At 33.9% G+C, this 16,654-nt stretch overlaps 1 protein-coding gene across 1 annotated transcript in view; it reads right to left on the bottom strand.

The window, feature by feature from the left end:
* The window catches only part of LOC106709806 (glutamate receptor-interacting protein 1), a 107,732-nt gene extending 92,639 nt beyond the window's left edge, over positions 1–15,093 (bottom strand). Inside the window, exon 1 of the mRNA XM_045678223.1 lies at positions 14,910–15,093. Coding sequence (XP_045534179.1) covers positions 14,910–15,015 — 106 coding nt within the window. The 5' untranslated portion in view covers positions 15,016–15,093. The remainder of the gene's footprint in view (positions 1–14,909) is intronic.
* Positions 15,094–16,654: the final 1,561 nt, after the last annotated feature.

Raw genomic sequence — 16,654 nt, 5'->3', positions numbered from 1 at the left:
TTACGTCGTAAAGAAAAATAGAACTAAGCAAAGACAAATAACAACAGAATGCGAGAATAACAGGCCTCGTAGACAACTAGTAAGTTGTGTGATTAGAATCAGAAGGGCTATTTGAAATATAAGTAAAGATTAAAATGGTATGAATTTTTCCTTGATGTAAGAAAGACAGCTTTAAAGTTTTACTCGTTTACGCTAATAACTCGGTGTACTTTGATAAACTTCTGAAAAGCACCAAATAAATTCAACCCTCATAAAGTCAACCCTCGCCTAGAATCACACAATGATAAAAGTCTTAAAATAATGTCAAAATGTGGGCTTTACGAAAGATGAAAAATGTAAAATCAATTGTGCTGACTAGTGCCAGAAAAAAGTGCATAACGTCAAGACCTCTGCGATTCAATCAATCGCCACAACTGATCGTCGCCGTTGACTTGCTTCGATCTGGTCATCCTTGCTTTTATCATCCAATTAATATAATACGAGCAAACATATACGTTAGTTGTGTAATATATCACTTCAACTGTATCGAGGCATATCGTACAATTTATACTTTCAACGCGAGATTAAATAATTCGCAATTGAAATATGGCGGCAATTTGGACAAACAACAACAGGCGAGCTTACAAATCTCTCGCGGCCGCTCGTTAGCGCCGACTTTTGCTCAAACTGCAGTTGCCAACTGAAATAACACCGCAAGTAGGGATGTGCGCGATGTCGATAGCTTAGCCGACGCGCTAATTGATTGTCGACGTAATACTTTCAAAGTGTAGCTTTATATTACTGTAAGAAATAAACGTTTAATCTCTTTTAAAGGCTCCGATTTCTTTTTGAAGCTTTAAATTTAAAATAGTTATTATGTGGTTCATTAAAAAGTTCTTCTACTTCAAACGATATATTTATATATATATGACGGCGTATCCGCCAAAGTCAAATGACTGGTTGACTTTTAGCTGTAAAAGTCTGCCAAGCGAAGCGTCACTGTCGATGGTTGTGAGGGCGGCCATCTTTGAACAGTGTTGTTCGAGACGGCGCCCGCGCACCACTCTTGCGACGAATCGCTTAGTATCTAATTAACAATTAAAATCTAGCGCTTAATTAAGTTGGTGTTGCATTGGTTAGACACTACAGTGTTCATTCCACTGTGTATTTTTGGTTACCTAACCCTTATTAAACAACTGCGATTGCAACAAGGACTCGTGATCTGTTCACGCCCACCTGCCGACATACCCGCTTTTATACTCGCACAAGATGATTTCTGATAAAGGCTCTCCTGCCCCTTCATATATATATTTCTTAACCAATTTTTACATACAGGTTAAGAAAATAGGAGATTTTTTAACACAAACAGTTCCAATTAAAAAGCTAAGTCAAGTCGATATTATAATCATCGTAGCACATCACTATGATCTCGAGAAAGCGCGACACGGCTACGAATCTTTTTTCAAAGTAGAGATGAAAGTTAGCAACAATATTGTTACGACGGACATTAACCGCCCACCGACCGCCGACCGCCGACCACCGACCGCCGACCACCGACCACCGCCCTACTCAGAGCTGCTAACGAACATTTACAAACACTCGTTATCTTTAATTACGATTTTAATTTGGAAGTTTTATAATTCTACGCATTTTCACAACATATTAAAATTATTACGTAAATAACTAGCCGTCATATTATAATTCATTCCCTTTCTTCTCTCTTCCACACAATCTGACGAAACATTCATTCGTATTTCTCTACCTTATTACTATCTAGATTTTAAAAAGCTTTTTCATTATTTAATTAAAACATTTGCCCATAGGTCTGCGGTTGCCAAAACATGGCGTTTCATTAAAACCGGAATTTATTTTTATCTGTTCATATTATTATTTGTAGACGTTTGAAAAAAGACAGTAGCACATTTAGTGACGTAGTATAAGAAAGAGACAGCGAGACAGTTGTATCTCATGTTATAGTGACGTAGCACACCACACATCCGGCCTCGTTACCGCGGCATCCGGTGTCACCACTTAGGAGCGCGTCTGTCTGCGGAATGAACGATAACACATAGCAGAACTCACAGGCCACAAGATACGGGTTACATTAACTACAATATACATTACGGTGATTTGTCTCGAGAAAATTTAATTTTTTATAAGAAATTTCGTTTTTAGGACATACATACTAATAGGAAAGATTTAGTATTTGTGTAACAAATAAACTCGAAAAATCTTTTACCATTAGAAAGCTACTTAATCATCGAGTACCATTATACTATATTTATAAATAGATTTTTAGCCGACTTCAAAAAGAAGGAGGCTATTTTATATCGGAAAATTTCCAGACGTAATCGTCGACAAAATCTTGTCAGTAGTATGTTAATTACTGAATTTCTGTGTGACAGTGTTCAGTGTGCACATGTATTTTCTAAATGACTCCAATACAATCTTATTAATATTGTTAATGCGAAAGTTTGAATGTTTGGATGGATGGATTAATGGATGTTTGTTAGAAGGTATCTCCACAACAGTTAAACAAACCTCTATGAAATTTGGCATAGATGTAGAACATGGTCTGGAAGAACGCACATGCTACTTGCTAAGTTTTTTTATTACCTCGTGGACGATATCGCGGGCGACAGCTAGTAATCTATATTAATATGTATCCTAAAATAGTGTTCAAATATAAAAATAGATAAACGTAATTTATATTTTTTCTATTTAAGACTCTATCTGCATTACATTTCTACCTTAATTAAATATGAATTTATGACAAAAGCATTTCTTTTAAAATTAACACGAAAAGGAAAAATTTTATAAACTTTTGTCTGGGAAAAAATTTATACACAGCGCGGTTACATTTCTGCAGGCGACTGCTTTCAAAGCAAAAAGTGGCTCCGAATAAGACGTGGCAACTAAAAATTTACGCTGAAAGTAACCGAGTGTACGGGACTGGAAACTAGAATATTGTTGGTAATTTTCTACAGATGTAAACTAAAATATAAGTTTTATAAAGGATAGGAAAATATAAAGCAAAAGAATTTCATTAGGGGCTTAGTGTTTACGTGTTGCGAAGTTCGTTGTGTTCCAACTCAAGCATTCTACTAATATTTACAATATGAATGTAGGCAAAAATTATCCTCCATTACTCGTATTATATCTATACAGTTTTTTTTATAAGAGAAGGGGGGAAACGTGTAGCGGAAACACCAAGGTGTTCATCGACGCCCATGGACATCTGCAATACCAGAGGAATCGCAGATGCGTTGCCGGCCTTTGAGATGGTGATACGCTCGCTTCTTGAAGGACCCTAAGTCGTACTGGTTGTTTGTTAAACAAATACAAGTTCACGTGTCTTGCAGTCTATTTGTAAGATCTAACTAACGTAATTAGTATTAATATTGTGAGAATTGACGAAATTTAATCACATATGAAAAGTATGAATATCTAAAATAAAAAAAAAATCGTTTATTAACTTTTAATTCAACAAACTTTAAAGAATTTTGAGCGAGAACTATTTGTTATTTGATAAAATCTGTTGTTAAGTGAAGTCATAGATTAAGCGGGGCGCAGAGCATCTCTAAGCTCACACTTCTGAGAGGCTTACGTGAGGAATAGTTCGCCGTGGTGGCCGTGGCTCTGCAAACATTTTAAAATCTAGAGAAAACAAGCGCCCTGGGAAAAATACTCTTACCTCGAGACGACTCAATTCTACGATAAGTAGTAGTTTCTACGAAACTCTCGATAAGATAAAGGCACACAAAAAGCTTTAACTTTAATAGCGTTGTTAAAGATACAAAAGTGCAATAGTTTTTCTTGTATATTTCTGTAGACACTGATCAGTTACATTTTATTGTATAATAAAAGGGGATTCACATAACAGTCGAGTCAAGAATGTTGTGACATTTAATCAAAACGAACGAATTAATGTTATATTTCTGTTTTAACTTAAAATACGAGAATCAAAATAAACAATGTCTCAGTATACAAATGCCGTATTCAACTCTGCGAGTTATTTTATTACGTGAGGTGAACGACACAGTTATATTCCAGATTTTCAACCCTTAATTATAAAAGTTATAATAAACTGGCTTTTGTTATTGTATTAAAGTTGGGTTCGCTTTCAATATTAGGGAAATTGTTATCATTTAAATTAATTTATTAATAAAAATAATTTCAACTCAAATACTTCTGTGAAAAAGCAGCAATAATAGCAATCATTTATTTAAACACTTTCTCCTAAACTAGATCTTTTTGATTTAAAAAAAAATCTTGGTGTGTGATTCATTAATGTTATTTTTTATTTACATATCATTAATTTAAAAAAAAACGTGACCTTATTTTGTATCTCCGATCAATCAAGTGCGCAATACAATAAGTGGGCACGAGTGAATTACGATCCCTCGTTAATACTAAAGAATGTTGGTCGCAGTGCTAACGATTTCTGCTGCTAAGTGGCTGTATGAGAAATTATTTAAGATAGTAAATACTTATTACTTACACATTAGCGACGTAGAAGTGATATAATAAAGTGAAGCGATTTTAGAATTACTATGTCAGTTTTAGTTTTTGAATACTACGTTTGTATTTTATTCAATTTTTATAACCGTTTTCAAATTTTTGTACTTATAAGACTTTGCAATTTCTTTAATTATTGCAAGAAATTAACAGTCATTCTCCTTACTTCTATTTATAATTTTAAGATGACTAACAAAATGAAATTTATTTATATGTTAAATCGCTGTCACTCGCGCTCGCGCCGCACATAGCAATAATGCATTAAAAAGAAAACAAATGTGGCACCCTTCAGCGTCGTGAAAGCTTACGCTATTCGCAATGAAATTTACTCTCTTCAAAGAAACCAACAATTTATTATTATTTAGCTGCAAATTAACTTCTATAGAATCAAAATGACGTTTTTCATTTGCCAGGAGTGTTTGCGAAGCTTGTGACGAAGTTTAGAAATTAAATTATTAGATATTAGACGAAGTTAAGTTGGACAAACTTCTAACAATGTGTATTTTACATTATTTTTCTACAATACTTCTTTATTACTTCGATGATAAAATTACGGAAATAACACTGAAAGCGACGTTATAAACGAGCTACCGATCGCTTCGGCGGAGTTTTTACAATCCCACGCGCTTCCTTTGCCATTTCCGTTACGGAATAGTAAAAAGTAACAGAAGGAAATAGCTCATTATCTTCAGCAAGGTCGCAAGACCCTACCAAGGTGTCTGGCGATCACGTAATCCATTACCAAGGCTGCGCGTGACTTGCGAAGGGTAACTTAAGCTCAATTTTTATTGCATCCATATTCCCTGATGCTGAAGAGTGCAAACAAAAGAGCGAATATTAATTTCATAGTTGTAATAACACACTGTGTGATTTATAATTCATTTAGTTGTTAGTTACATTAAATAAATTGATCAGTAACTTGTATTTGGTGAAAAGTTAAGAAGTTTATCGGCAAACAAATGTCGGGTTAGATTTTTGTCGCGGTGTGTCGGCCGCCCTACGCCCGCCGACCAGTACAATTGTGAGCCTCGTAAATGATAAATGCTTTGTATCGCCGGCCTACTGTAACTTGTGGAAGTCACAGAGTCCACCCTTCTTTCTGATTTATTATACATAACATAATGTATACGGCCGTGCGACTTACTTATTTGTCGTAGTGGACAGTAAATTTTATTGCGTCCCAAAGGACCGGTCTGAGGAAAATATATTCGACCCATTTATGTTTAGACTTAAATATTTTAAAAACATTGACTTACAAAATATCTATTTGAAAAATAGCTAGAGATAAAACATGTTCAAACATCACACATTACAAAAAGAATGATGTTTAAAAGTAAAATTTGAAGTCACATATCAACTTGATATATGATGATATTTTTACGAGAAAATGTATGAAAATAAATTAATAATTCATAAGTTATCTGCGCTGGTACCTTCTACTAGGCCAGTGTGACACTCCGCATGTCAAAATGATCCAACTGATAGTGACAAAATGTGCCAACAAGGTCACCAGTGAGCCCCTTTTAGTGGTATATCGTAAAAAGTATATTTTATGAGCGACAGAAAAGTGTAGCTTTTAACATTACGTGCTTATTTAATACGACATTTTATTGACTTACCTAAAAGTTGTCACCAAAAAGGTGACTCGTGATACCTTGAAGTGAAAATGTCAAGTTTGTTGTATACAATATTGTCAATTTTTGTGCTCAATAAACACTGTTAAGATGAAATGTTTACATTGACAAATATCACAATTTTAAGACTAACTACTGTTTAACTCAAATACATTGCACGTGTTTGTGTGTACGATCGTAAATAACAACTTCATGATGTGCTTACTGTTTGTAATAAACAAAGAATTATTAGTTTATTTTAATACAATTCATAGATTTTAAAGAATTACGCTTATTGATGTCTCAACTGCGATTTACGGTGCAGAGACTATTTTTAACATTTAACTGATTTACGAGCCATTAAATCCAGAATCAAAGTTAATATTTTAATTGTAGAACTCTTATCATTATCATCGCAATTTATTATTATAGATTAGAGAATATATCAGAATCGAGTTCAAGCAACGATCGTGGGGATGTCACGGCATGCATTATTCAATCAGCACACGCACTGTCTGACGCTCATAAACTGCCCCCCCTCCCCCCACACACAGCCCCCTGCGCTTTACGTGATACGTGACGTGTGCCAGTTTTTCTGCTTTAATTAAATCTCCCCTCAGGGAGGTACCTCTGTGTCGTATGATATGCATACTTGCTCCCAGGAATTTCTTCCTTCCTTGTTTCGTCACATAAACCTACAATATAAATTTAAAACTACTCAAATTAAAGAGAGTTAAAAGCAAAAGTTTTCTACTTTGCACTAGTTACGAAACATCCTTTATGAGAAAATTTGTTTGACGAATGTTGCATTATGGAAAAAAGTGCGTTTTAAATTCATCGGATTTTGTTGTCTCTGAGCAATTCATTAATATCAAATATTCAAAATAACCGTACAATAATAATTTGTAGACAACTCCTAATAGAATAGATATTTGTAATGTTCTCTGAGCCAAAATACAATTACTTGCAACTTTAATTTTCAGAAGTTTGAACTACTTCGTTAGCGAATTTTATCAATCCAATTATTTGCAAGATGGAAACAATGCTACCGAATCGGATAACTTGCCTGATGAAAACCGTCAAAAATATAATTGATTTTACCTATAGCACAAAGGACGTATGACTAGTAGTTATGGGTTTTGACTGCAGAGAAACATGTTTCTTGTCACTGCAGTAGAAACGCACCGTCACTTAAACATCAAACGATACAGACCAAAAGCTTAGTCATTAAAAGTGTAGTCTTTGTGTCACCCTGCAACTTGACACGGTTCAAATGCGGTTCAAAAAAAAAAGTCGCGGAGTACCTTTTTAGACTCGGTTTATATCAACCGTTCCTAGTATTGAAATGTTAAATGTAATTTCTATAATTTAATAAAAAAACACACAAGAAATATTATCGTTGAAACAAACTAAAGAAAGGGATTGAATTACTTTTTTTTTTGTTAAAAATACCAAACTAGAAAAGCTAATAATTATCACAACAAAAACCTATTAAAAACAGAAAAAGTTGTCGAAAGACACAAGAATACGTACAACGTCATAAACTTTGAAATTACCTCCACGCTTTCATCTCGTCACGGGTTAGTAGATCAAGATTAAGGATTCATAGAGCTCAAAACGTTCCACGCTGTAGAGACACCCGCATAAAATTCTGTCGATGATTCTCGAAGATTTCTCAGCAAACAACGCAAGGGTAATGACATAAGGGTGGAAGCGGATGAGGCGTGCAAAAAATATTATCGTCGATCAGAATTTTCGTAATTCATACGAGTTTCTTGTTGCTTTTTAACTTAATCTTATGATATCACATTATTTACGTGAAAATTTTTAATATTTAGTAGATTTTAATTTAGATATTCTTTTACATTTAAATCATAATAATTTGAGTCATGTTTCAATTATAATTCAGTTGTTATTTTTAATGTAACCGGATAAAAGTTAATTCTCAAATTACAATGTCCCAATGATTACTGAACTTGCAGTAAAATCTGTTGAGTGATTCTTGAGCCAAGAATATAAGAGACATTTGGTCAACAGTTATGACGTGTAAGTCCACATGAAAGCAATGGCTTTAAACTAACCTAAGAATAAACTATCTTTCACGCTTCACTGTTAAATTTAGTAACCGTAGCTTATAACTCATTCACGTCCGTCCCCACATGAAAGGGGCTTTAATTAACACCGGGGTTTGAGACATATCCAAAAGCAGAAAAAACCATTTTGCGTTTATAGAAAACTCAAGGGAAGATGTACATTTTTTGTGGAAGACTAGTGCAAATTTTATACCTCCCTCTTATCCACAAATAACCAATTTAATTTTATTAGACAAAATTTTGTTTGTTATTTGACAACATTTATGAAAGCTTTTAACATAATACCTAAAACTTGACGCAAACAGTTGTGATCCATCTTTAAATTCAAAGTTAATTCTTAAAGATGTTATTTGATAGTTTTAATACTCTGTCAAGGTGAATAAAAACTCTATCCTGAGTAGTTCTGCGCCCACATCAGCTCTAATTACGTATGAATAAAGCATGACGGTCTGCTAGGGGCGGCTCTGCTACTTCCATTTATATCTCGTATTATAAGACGAGGATTCAATTAACCTTTTGGCGTGAATACGCGTAATACGAGCTGACTGCACGCACGACAACAAATGCGATATGACAGTTGGGCGTCGCCGGCGACATCTACCTATAGTATGTTCTCCAGATGAAATCTAACATTAATAGTATTTTAATATAAAACTAAAATGCGATACTTTATGATGTAAAATTCTGGAAGAATACTATAGTATAGAAGAATGCCATGTCTTTTTTGGGATATTTTATTATACCAAAATGTGGCAAACGAGCAAACGGCCACTTAAATTTGCCGAAATAGCGAGGCGACCGTTAGCCATAGAAATCCGCAAATGCAGACGCGTTGCCTACCTTTAATCAACAGAGAAGGGGACGCACAGGAAGAGAATATTTCCCTTTCCTTTGCGTCCCCTCTTCCGCTAAATCCACCAATATTTACCCGATGTGGACATGTCAGCACATTAGTACCGTTAGAAACTGAACGTAGAGAAGTATAAGAAGAGGGGTATAACAATGAAGTCCCTTCTACATCCACTTATGCTGTATCTCATTTAACTAGTCTCCCTTTAACAGAGCACACTGTCGTTAAAATTAGAACTGTCGATGCATCCAGTCTTGTTTTGATCACTTAACTCCAGAAGAGCGTCGTTTCCTGCTCTACTATAAAAGGAATATCTTCACTAAATCATGCAGTTAATCTGTCAGTTATTGTCAAGTGTATGAGCGCATGCACTTTGTTCCGCACTCACATGAACATTAATGGCAGAGCGTATGCTAATTGCGAAACCGCCTCGAGCTTTTTGTGTCGAATCAATTGCGTGAGTTGACTATTTGTATTGCTAATTAGGATCACTGTTCACTGTTTGATTCAATCCAGAGAATCGTTTACTGTTTTACTAACGGTGTTAAGTCTCTTCCGTGTACACATTATTTATTTTATTTTATCTTAATTAAAGTTATGTGTATTTTTTTAAATAAGAAAATTAAGATGTAATTTAATGAAAATTAAATTAAAAATTGAACATATTATATAGCTGATGAGTTAAAGCTTTTTAATGAAGAAGTACCTATTATTAAAAACATTTGACTTCATTACATTATATTTCAAAAGCAAAAGCAATAATCACCGTTAATTTAATCTGTTTTACTTTGAATATCTATGATGAAAAATCTTTTTATTTTATATTTTTGAACCAGAGACTAAAAAGTTAAAAATATTAAACGGTGTGTTATATTACTAACTTTATAAAACTGTATAAAAACTTTTAAAATCTCAAAATGGATTAAAGTCATAACTCACGTGCGGTATAATAAAGATTGTAGCGCATTTATCAACTCTGCACCCACTCGGAATTACTCCGTCTCGTGGGCGAGAAGCCGACGCATTGCGGTCAAATCTAAATAGTGGTTCTGCGTTGCCTGATCGACTAGTCCAAGCGTATACGTACAGTATTTCTAAGAAATTTATCTTATTATCTCACTGAGTCGTAGGTATGGAGTTGATAAGTGCGCTATAACCCTATAACACCGCCGGCCGCGGCCGCTGATGTCTGCCTGGTGCAGCGGGTTTTCATTTACCCCGCTAATAATTTCACAAAACTTTCCCCGACTTCAGTTTCCGTTTTCCCGCGCCTCAATCTTACCTTAATTTCACCTCGCCGGAAACTTTTAATGCACCACTTAAGCGAAACTTTCATCTAAAATTTTACCTCTTGTTACGAACACCCTTTTTCCTTTTTTTAATTTGAAATAATTTACTACGAAATTCCAAAAATTACAGGTTAGTTTAAAGAGATAATTTTCGTAGGATTATACGCCGGTGTTAACATTTGCCATTTCTACTGAAGAAAACATTTTTTTATATGAATTTAAATTTGAACAAACGTAGATAAAGCATTTCGACATATTCGTTTTCCGTACAGAGAATTTTTCAAGTTTGTTTTGAAGCACGTTACCTGGAACGAAGATTTGAGAACCGTACAAACTTTTACATTCTTTGAAAACTAAGCGTCGTTACAAATCGGTGCATTTGATCTGTCTCGCAAGTTTAAAACATGAAACATCCAGCCGTATTTCATATAAAGCATTCAGAATGTGAATGTATGAGATTTTATTCTGTTATTGTATACGTGTTAGATTGTTTATTATTATTAAGCTGTATAAGTGGCCAGAGATCATTAAAACGGTTAGTGAATTTTATTAATTAAAAATAGACTTTCTACTCTACAAGTAGAAACAATATAGTGACAAGATGTGAAGCACAAAACTTTACGTTACATCGTGAGTGGGTGGATGTATAACGTCGATGCCTACACGACAATGTGATCCGACATTTTCTTGTAAATAACCACATCATCGCATACATACATCAATTACTTGATCCACCTAAAAGTGTGTTGAACTAAAATTGTTACTACTTCTAACAACACATTTTAATAACCTAAAGTGATTCTTTGTTTACAATAAAGTAAAAGAGGCCCAATTATTGTTAAAGAGTAACTTCTTCAATCATATTCAATAACAAGACTTTTTGATCATTCTTCTCACTAACAATATGCTTTTTGTTACATTTGTTAATAAATAAATGTTATATTACAATGGCAATTGTAACAGTAATCCTTTGTCCATTCGCAAAATAATAGGTTCTTTTGTAGATCTCGAGAACATGTATATATAATATAAAATGTACATATGAAAGATAAAAGGAGGTGACTATTTTTTCACGAGTAATTGCGTTCACTCAATTCAGCAGTCACTTTTCATCTGAAATTTCCGTAGTTTTTTTTGCTCTCTTTTCGCTTTCGCAAACCGACCCGGCGCGCATTCAAATCATCTTTTGTTTTATTCTGTCTCCTTTTAAACTATTCTGCCAAAGAATCCTAATTAGGGTAGTGTGCCATCGCAACTGCCGCCATATTGCGACCCCATTGTTTCTTAAACCGGAACAAAAGAAATACAAATGCTGACTGGTTAAGGTAAATATTAAAATTAAAACAGGCAACATTATCTGCATACTTGTATTTTTAATATATCCCGCAATATAAAAACACAGTAAAGTACTGGACATTAAATTTTCAAAACTATACCAGAGTATTATAATATTTTGTTATTATAAACTTGTTAAAAGTTATAACAAATAACTAAAGAACTCGTAATTTTCAGAAATATAAAAACTCATTTCAGTCACACGGAATTACGAGATGTCTAAATAAATCTGAGTTACGTTGGCAATACCCTCCGCTAATAAATCAGCCGCAAATTTTAATTTTCATTGCTAATATTTCCATAAAAAAAAAACATTTTTACATAACTTTTACATTTTCAGCGCTGAATCTCAGAATAATTCCTCCCTAAACCACTGCAAAGTTTTAATGTGCCATTTCAACGCGAATCGAGATGAACACTTTTTCCTTTCGAGTACGAGATTTTTATATAGGACTTTATTTTTCGTTACATATTAACTTTTCTTGGAGGCAAGTGTCACGACGTTAAATTTATAGTGGATGTTTCTTCCGCCAATCTTATCACGCTGGCACATCGAATTAGAGGCGAGAACGAGTCACTGTTTCTGCTTGAAGGAAATGTTTACTACTCCACACGAATTACACATACAAGTAGTAAATATGGAGGGGAAAATATTAAACCTTTCTTTTAAAATATTTTATTTAAAGAATTTGTGAGTTTATAAATCGTTTAAAAGTTGCACTCCGCAATCATCAACATTGTTGCAAGTTGCTGTTGAGAGCAAAATGATTGTTTTGTTAAATAAAGCGTTTTTAAGCATCTTCGTGACAAAAAGCTCGAATTATTGGAACAAAGAAACAATTCCTTATAAGGTTATATTTCGCAAGATATTTTTGTAGCAAATAAATAAAATCCTATTAATTTTCATTATGAAAATAGTCTCGTTTTTGCTGGAAAAATATTTCATAATTCTTATTCATACATTGTGTTAGTATTTTGCAAATCATTTTTATAATATAATTTGTCACATTAAAAAGAAAAAAAAATCTTCCTATCACATTTTACGCCTTTTTGGAAAAAGATTTTAACGAGGAAAAGTAAGAAAATACACTTTACCATAGCTCTTTTTGCTCATTACAAAAATGTCTGACGTCACAACTTCGGTCACAATGTAGAATGCTGAGTCGCATATTTTCAGCAATTTAGTTTGACTGGTATAATATAATAAAAGGCATCCAGAAAAACGTGTCGTGTTGTTAATCATTGTATTGAAAGAATAAAGGTTATATATAGAACTTGAACAGTTAGAAAATCTTATTTTTTTAATGTTTTTATTAAAGTTTCGTATAAAGTTTTTTCGACTAACCTTATATTTATTAAGATACCTATCAACACAGGTGGGCACAGTTAATCGAAAAGTTAACTTCGTTAATCGTTAATTCGTTAATTAAAAAATTAACTTCGTTAATCGTTAAAGCGTTAAATTCTCGAAAATTTAACGCAAGTTAAAGTTAATCGTTAACAGTTAACCATACCAAAATTATACATACTAATTTTACACTTATGTGGCGACACTTGTTTAAAATAGTAATTTGACTATACATTCTATAACACATTAATATTATAGACAAGTATGAATGCATTATAGTGATATATATTTCACTACTAGTGCGGAAAGCCTGTCATTGCAAAGAGTTCCGACAAATGTCAACAAGTTGACAGTTGGAACAAGTTGTAACGACTTCGCGCGTGTACTAAACAACTATTTTGATACAGTTGCGAAAAAATGAAGCAATAATCATAAAAACTTCAATGATTTTTTTTTTGTAAAAACTTCGTGGTTGGTTTCTCTTTATAACAGACATTATTTTGACAGTTGGGAAAAAGAACGCACGAGTTTGGAAAAGCTAAAGAAAAAGCACGAGTAAAAAAGTTTTTTACAGTTGCTCAAAAAGTGGCGTATTGCAGGAACGAAGAGCGTTCGGAATGTGGGCATACTCGACATACTCGTGCTTTTATATACTCGTAATGAAATATACTATTTCGAACCTTCTTTTGATTTTGTCCTGTTGGTCACGTCTTTCCCGGACGCTCTGATGCATCACACTTGCACGCGAACTTCACATATATCAATTATCAACTCGTTCGTTTACCATTCGAGTCGCCGACAGTCACCCAACATAGCTGTACTTACGAGCGTGGCGTGGCACGTAATTTAAACAAAATGACAGCACGTCTCCAAGTTTCTAATTTAACGATTAACGGACTTTTATTAACGGAAGTTGACTTTAACGGAAGTTAACAAAAGCGTTAACACTTTTTGAAGTTAACTTAAAAGTTAATCCGTTAAGCAAAATGTTAACTTCGTTAATTAACGATTAACGGATTAACGAGTTAATGCCCAGCTCTGCCTATCAACAATGTTCTGAATATGTAATTTTAAAAATGTACCTAATTTTTTGTTAGACATTCATAGCAGAACTCTATTTAGTACTAAATTTTAAATTTTTGCTAGCTAGACTTTAAAGGGCACATTCGCATAGAAAAAACCAATATAAGTTGAAAAAAGTGCCGAATAAGTATTTGACGTTGTTATTTTAAATATAAAATTTCGACAGTCTGCGCTCGGAATATAAAGGGGAATATTCAAAAACGAGTCCCGAACGAAATTGGCAAATCATTGCATTCTCAGACGCGGCTTCGGGGCGATGTTGTTGCCAACGATATTGGATGCCGATGCGAAATTTTCGCCGAAAAAACAGGCGAATTATTAGATAAAGCGAAATCGTTGTTGAACCCTCTAATATTAAAATATCGTTTTTAATATTACCTTTCTTTATCGATTAAAATTTGATGATAATTTTGTAGCTACTCGCAGCAATGATTGATGTATCAAAGTAAGTGAATTATGACAACTCATTCATCTATTCATTAATTCATCATCAGCTCACTATATGTATGTCCCCACAAAGGGGCTCGGAGCCTACTCTAGTGGTGTGACTAGGCCTTAGTCAACCACGCTGGCCCAGTGCGAGTTGGTTGACTTTACACATATCTTTGGATTTTTATTATGTTTTCTTTCACTGTAAAATCTAGAAATAATTGTACTTATATAAATCGAAACACACATTGGTATACGGCGGGATTTGAAGCCAGGATCTACAGAATACAAGTCAAGTGTTTAACACCTGAGCCACCGAAACTCGTTGATGGTTATTAGTTATATTAAATGTGAATAATAGTATGAACGTACCATCTAACTCGTATCCCTGCGCACCCCACTGCGGCAGCTCGTGCGAGTACACTTTGGGATCAGTTTTGCTGCCTATGGAGATCTTGAGGCTTTTCCACAACTTCATTTTGACAACATATTTGTCGGAACAACTCTACACTTCACTTAACATCGCGCCACTTACTCGCACACACTAATCCATTAGAGTACCTGGAAATAAAAAAAAAATAACAAATTATATTGAAACATGTTGTGTTAGATAAAGTTACGTGATGACTAAAAAATAGTCATTAGTCTGTATGTTATTAATAAAAAAATATTTATGTTTATGTGATTAAAACTGAGTTAAAATAAACGCTATTCGGTTGAGATGTTCTAAGACCTATAAAACATTCAATGGTCGTCAAACACAAGATATATAACAATCGATAGCAACGGTTACTTGCCGATGTAAATAGCTTTAGAGTCGATAAGCAATTTTTACAATGATTGGAGCGACATCCGGCGGTTACGGGTCGTTGGCTCCCATGAACTCAATACCGACGCGAGAGCTGCCTCTTGCTTACAATACTATTCTTTGTCAATTAATTTAAAAACATAAGAGATATTATAAGGTATAGTCGAGGACGTTTATTTCGTACCCATTTCGATAAAATGTCGAATAATTTGTCATAAAAATTACATAGAAACAAACGTGCTAATTTATAGCTCTTGTAGTAGTATTTTCTGTGCGATATTTGATCCTAAGTTCGAAGTGAATTTAATTGACTGTACATCAAGGAGCTGTTGATTACTCATGTCCATTGTCTGTAAACAACCGCAAAGATAACTCCCCCTATTCATAGTATTTAACACTTAAAACAGATTTCGCAAATCATACACTCGCTAATAGAATACTGACTTGCGTTTTGCGAAACGATTCCGTAGCTCGTAGTCCCGTTCGTAGCCGGCGGCCCGTAGCACGGACCATGAAAGCCACTCGAATAGTGTTGACTCATTCAGAAGAACATTAAATAAACAAAGAAAGTCAATAACGAGATTGTCTGCGAGTAGTTAATAGCAGGGTGAAATATGTTGAGAAGCAAACTTTGCTGAAATGTATGAACTATAAATCAAATACCTACTTCAATTTTAAGTAATTGAGGCTCTTGTTGTCTTTAAGTAACACATGTTCTGTTTTGAGAAATGAATACAAATTAATTCAAATTATATATAAATAATGACGACTTAGAGAAAATCTGGTGTTCAATTAGAAGTCTAAATTATGAAGAAATGTTGCCATTAGCAAATCTCATTGCTACTTATCATATATGTTAGATTTATAATTTTTTAATATAATCAGAGCTTAATAAAGTCCGAAAAATACAAATAAACAAGCTTAATGTGTTCGTTTCACCGTAATACTTAATGATTACGTGATAGGAAGAGCGAAGCGCGAAGGTCGTTGAGCCGTATAATGTGGGCACATTTCATCACGAATTCGCATGTACTGAAATATACGCGTATGGGATAATTCATTCGATTACTTGCGCCAATAAATCTTTATAAATTTTAAAGGGATTCCACTTTCCGATCGAGGTAGGATTGATTTTGGATTATAATAATGAAAAGGGTCGTGTTTTCGGTGAAAAATAATACACAAAAGTACAACCCAATAAGCAAAAAAAATATTTTAGACATCAAATCAATGTGTTTGCTTTGGTATGCCTACTGCTTACTTTACTTATCTATATATATAAAAGAAAGTTGTGTTAGTTACACTATTT

This window comes from Papilio machaon, chromosome 6 (assembly GCF_912999745.1).
Source record: "Papilio machaon chromosome 6, ilPapMach1.1, whole genome shotgun sequence".
NCBI classification, from domain to species: domain Eukaryota; kingdom Metazoa; phylum Arthropoda; class Insecta; order Lepidoptera; family Papilionidae; genus Papilio; species Papilio machaon.
Note: the sequence above shows the minus strand (reverse complement) of the source record. Positions and strands in the feature narration are given on the sequence as shown.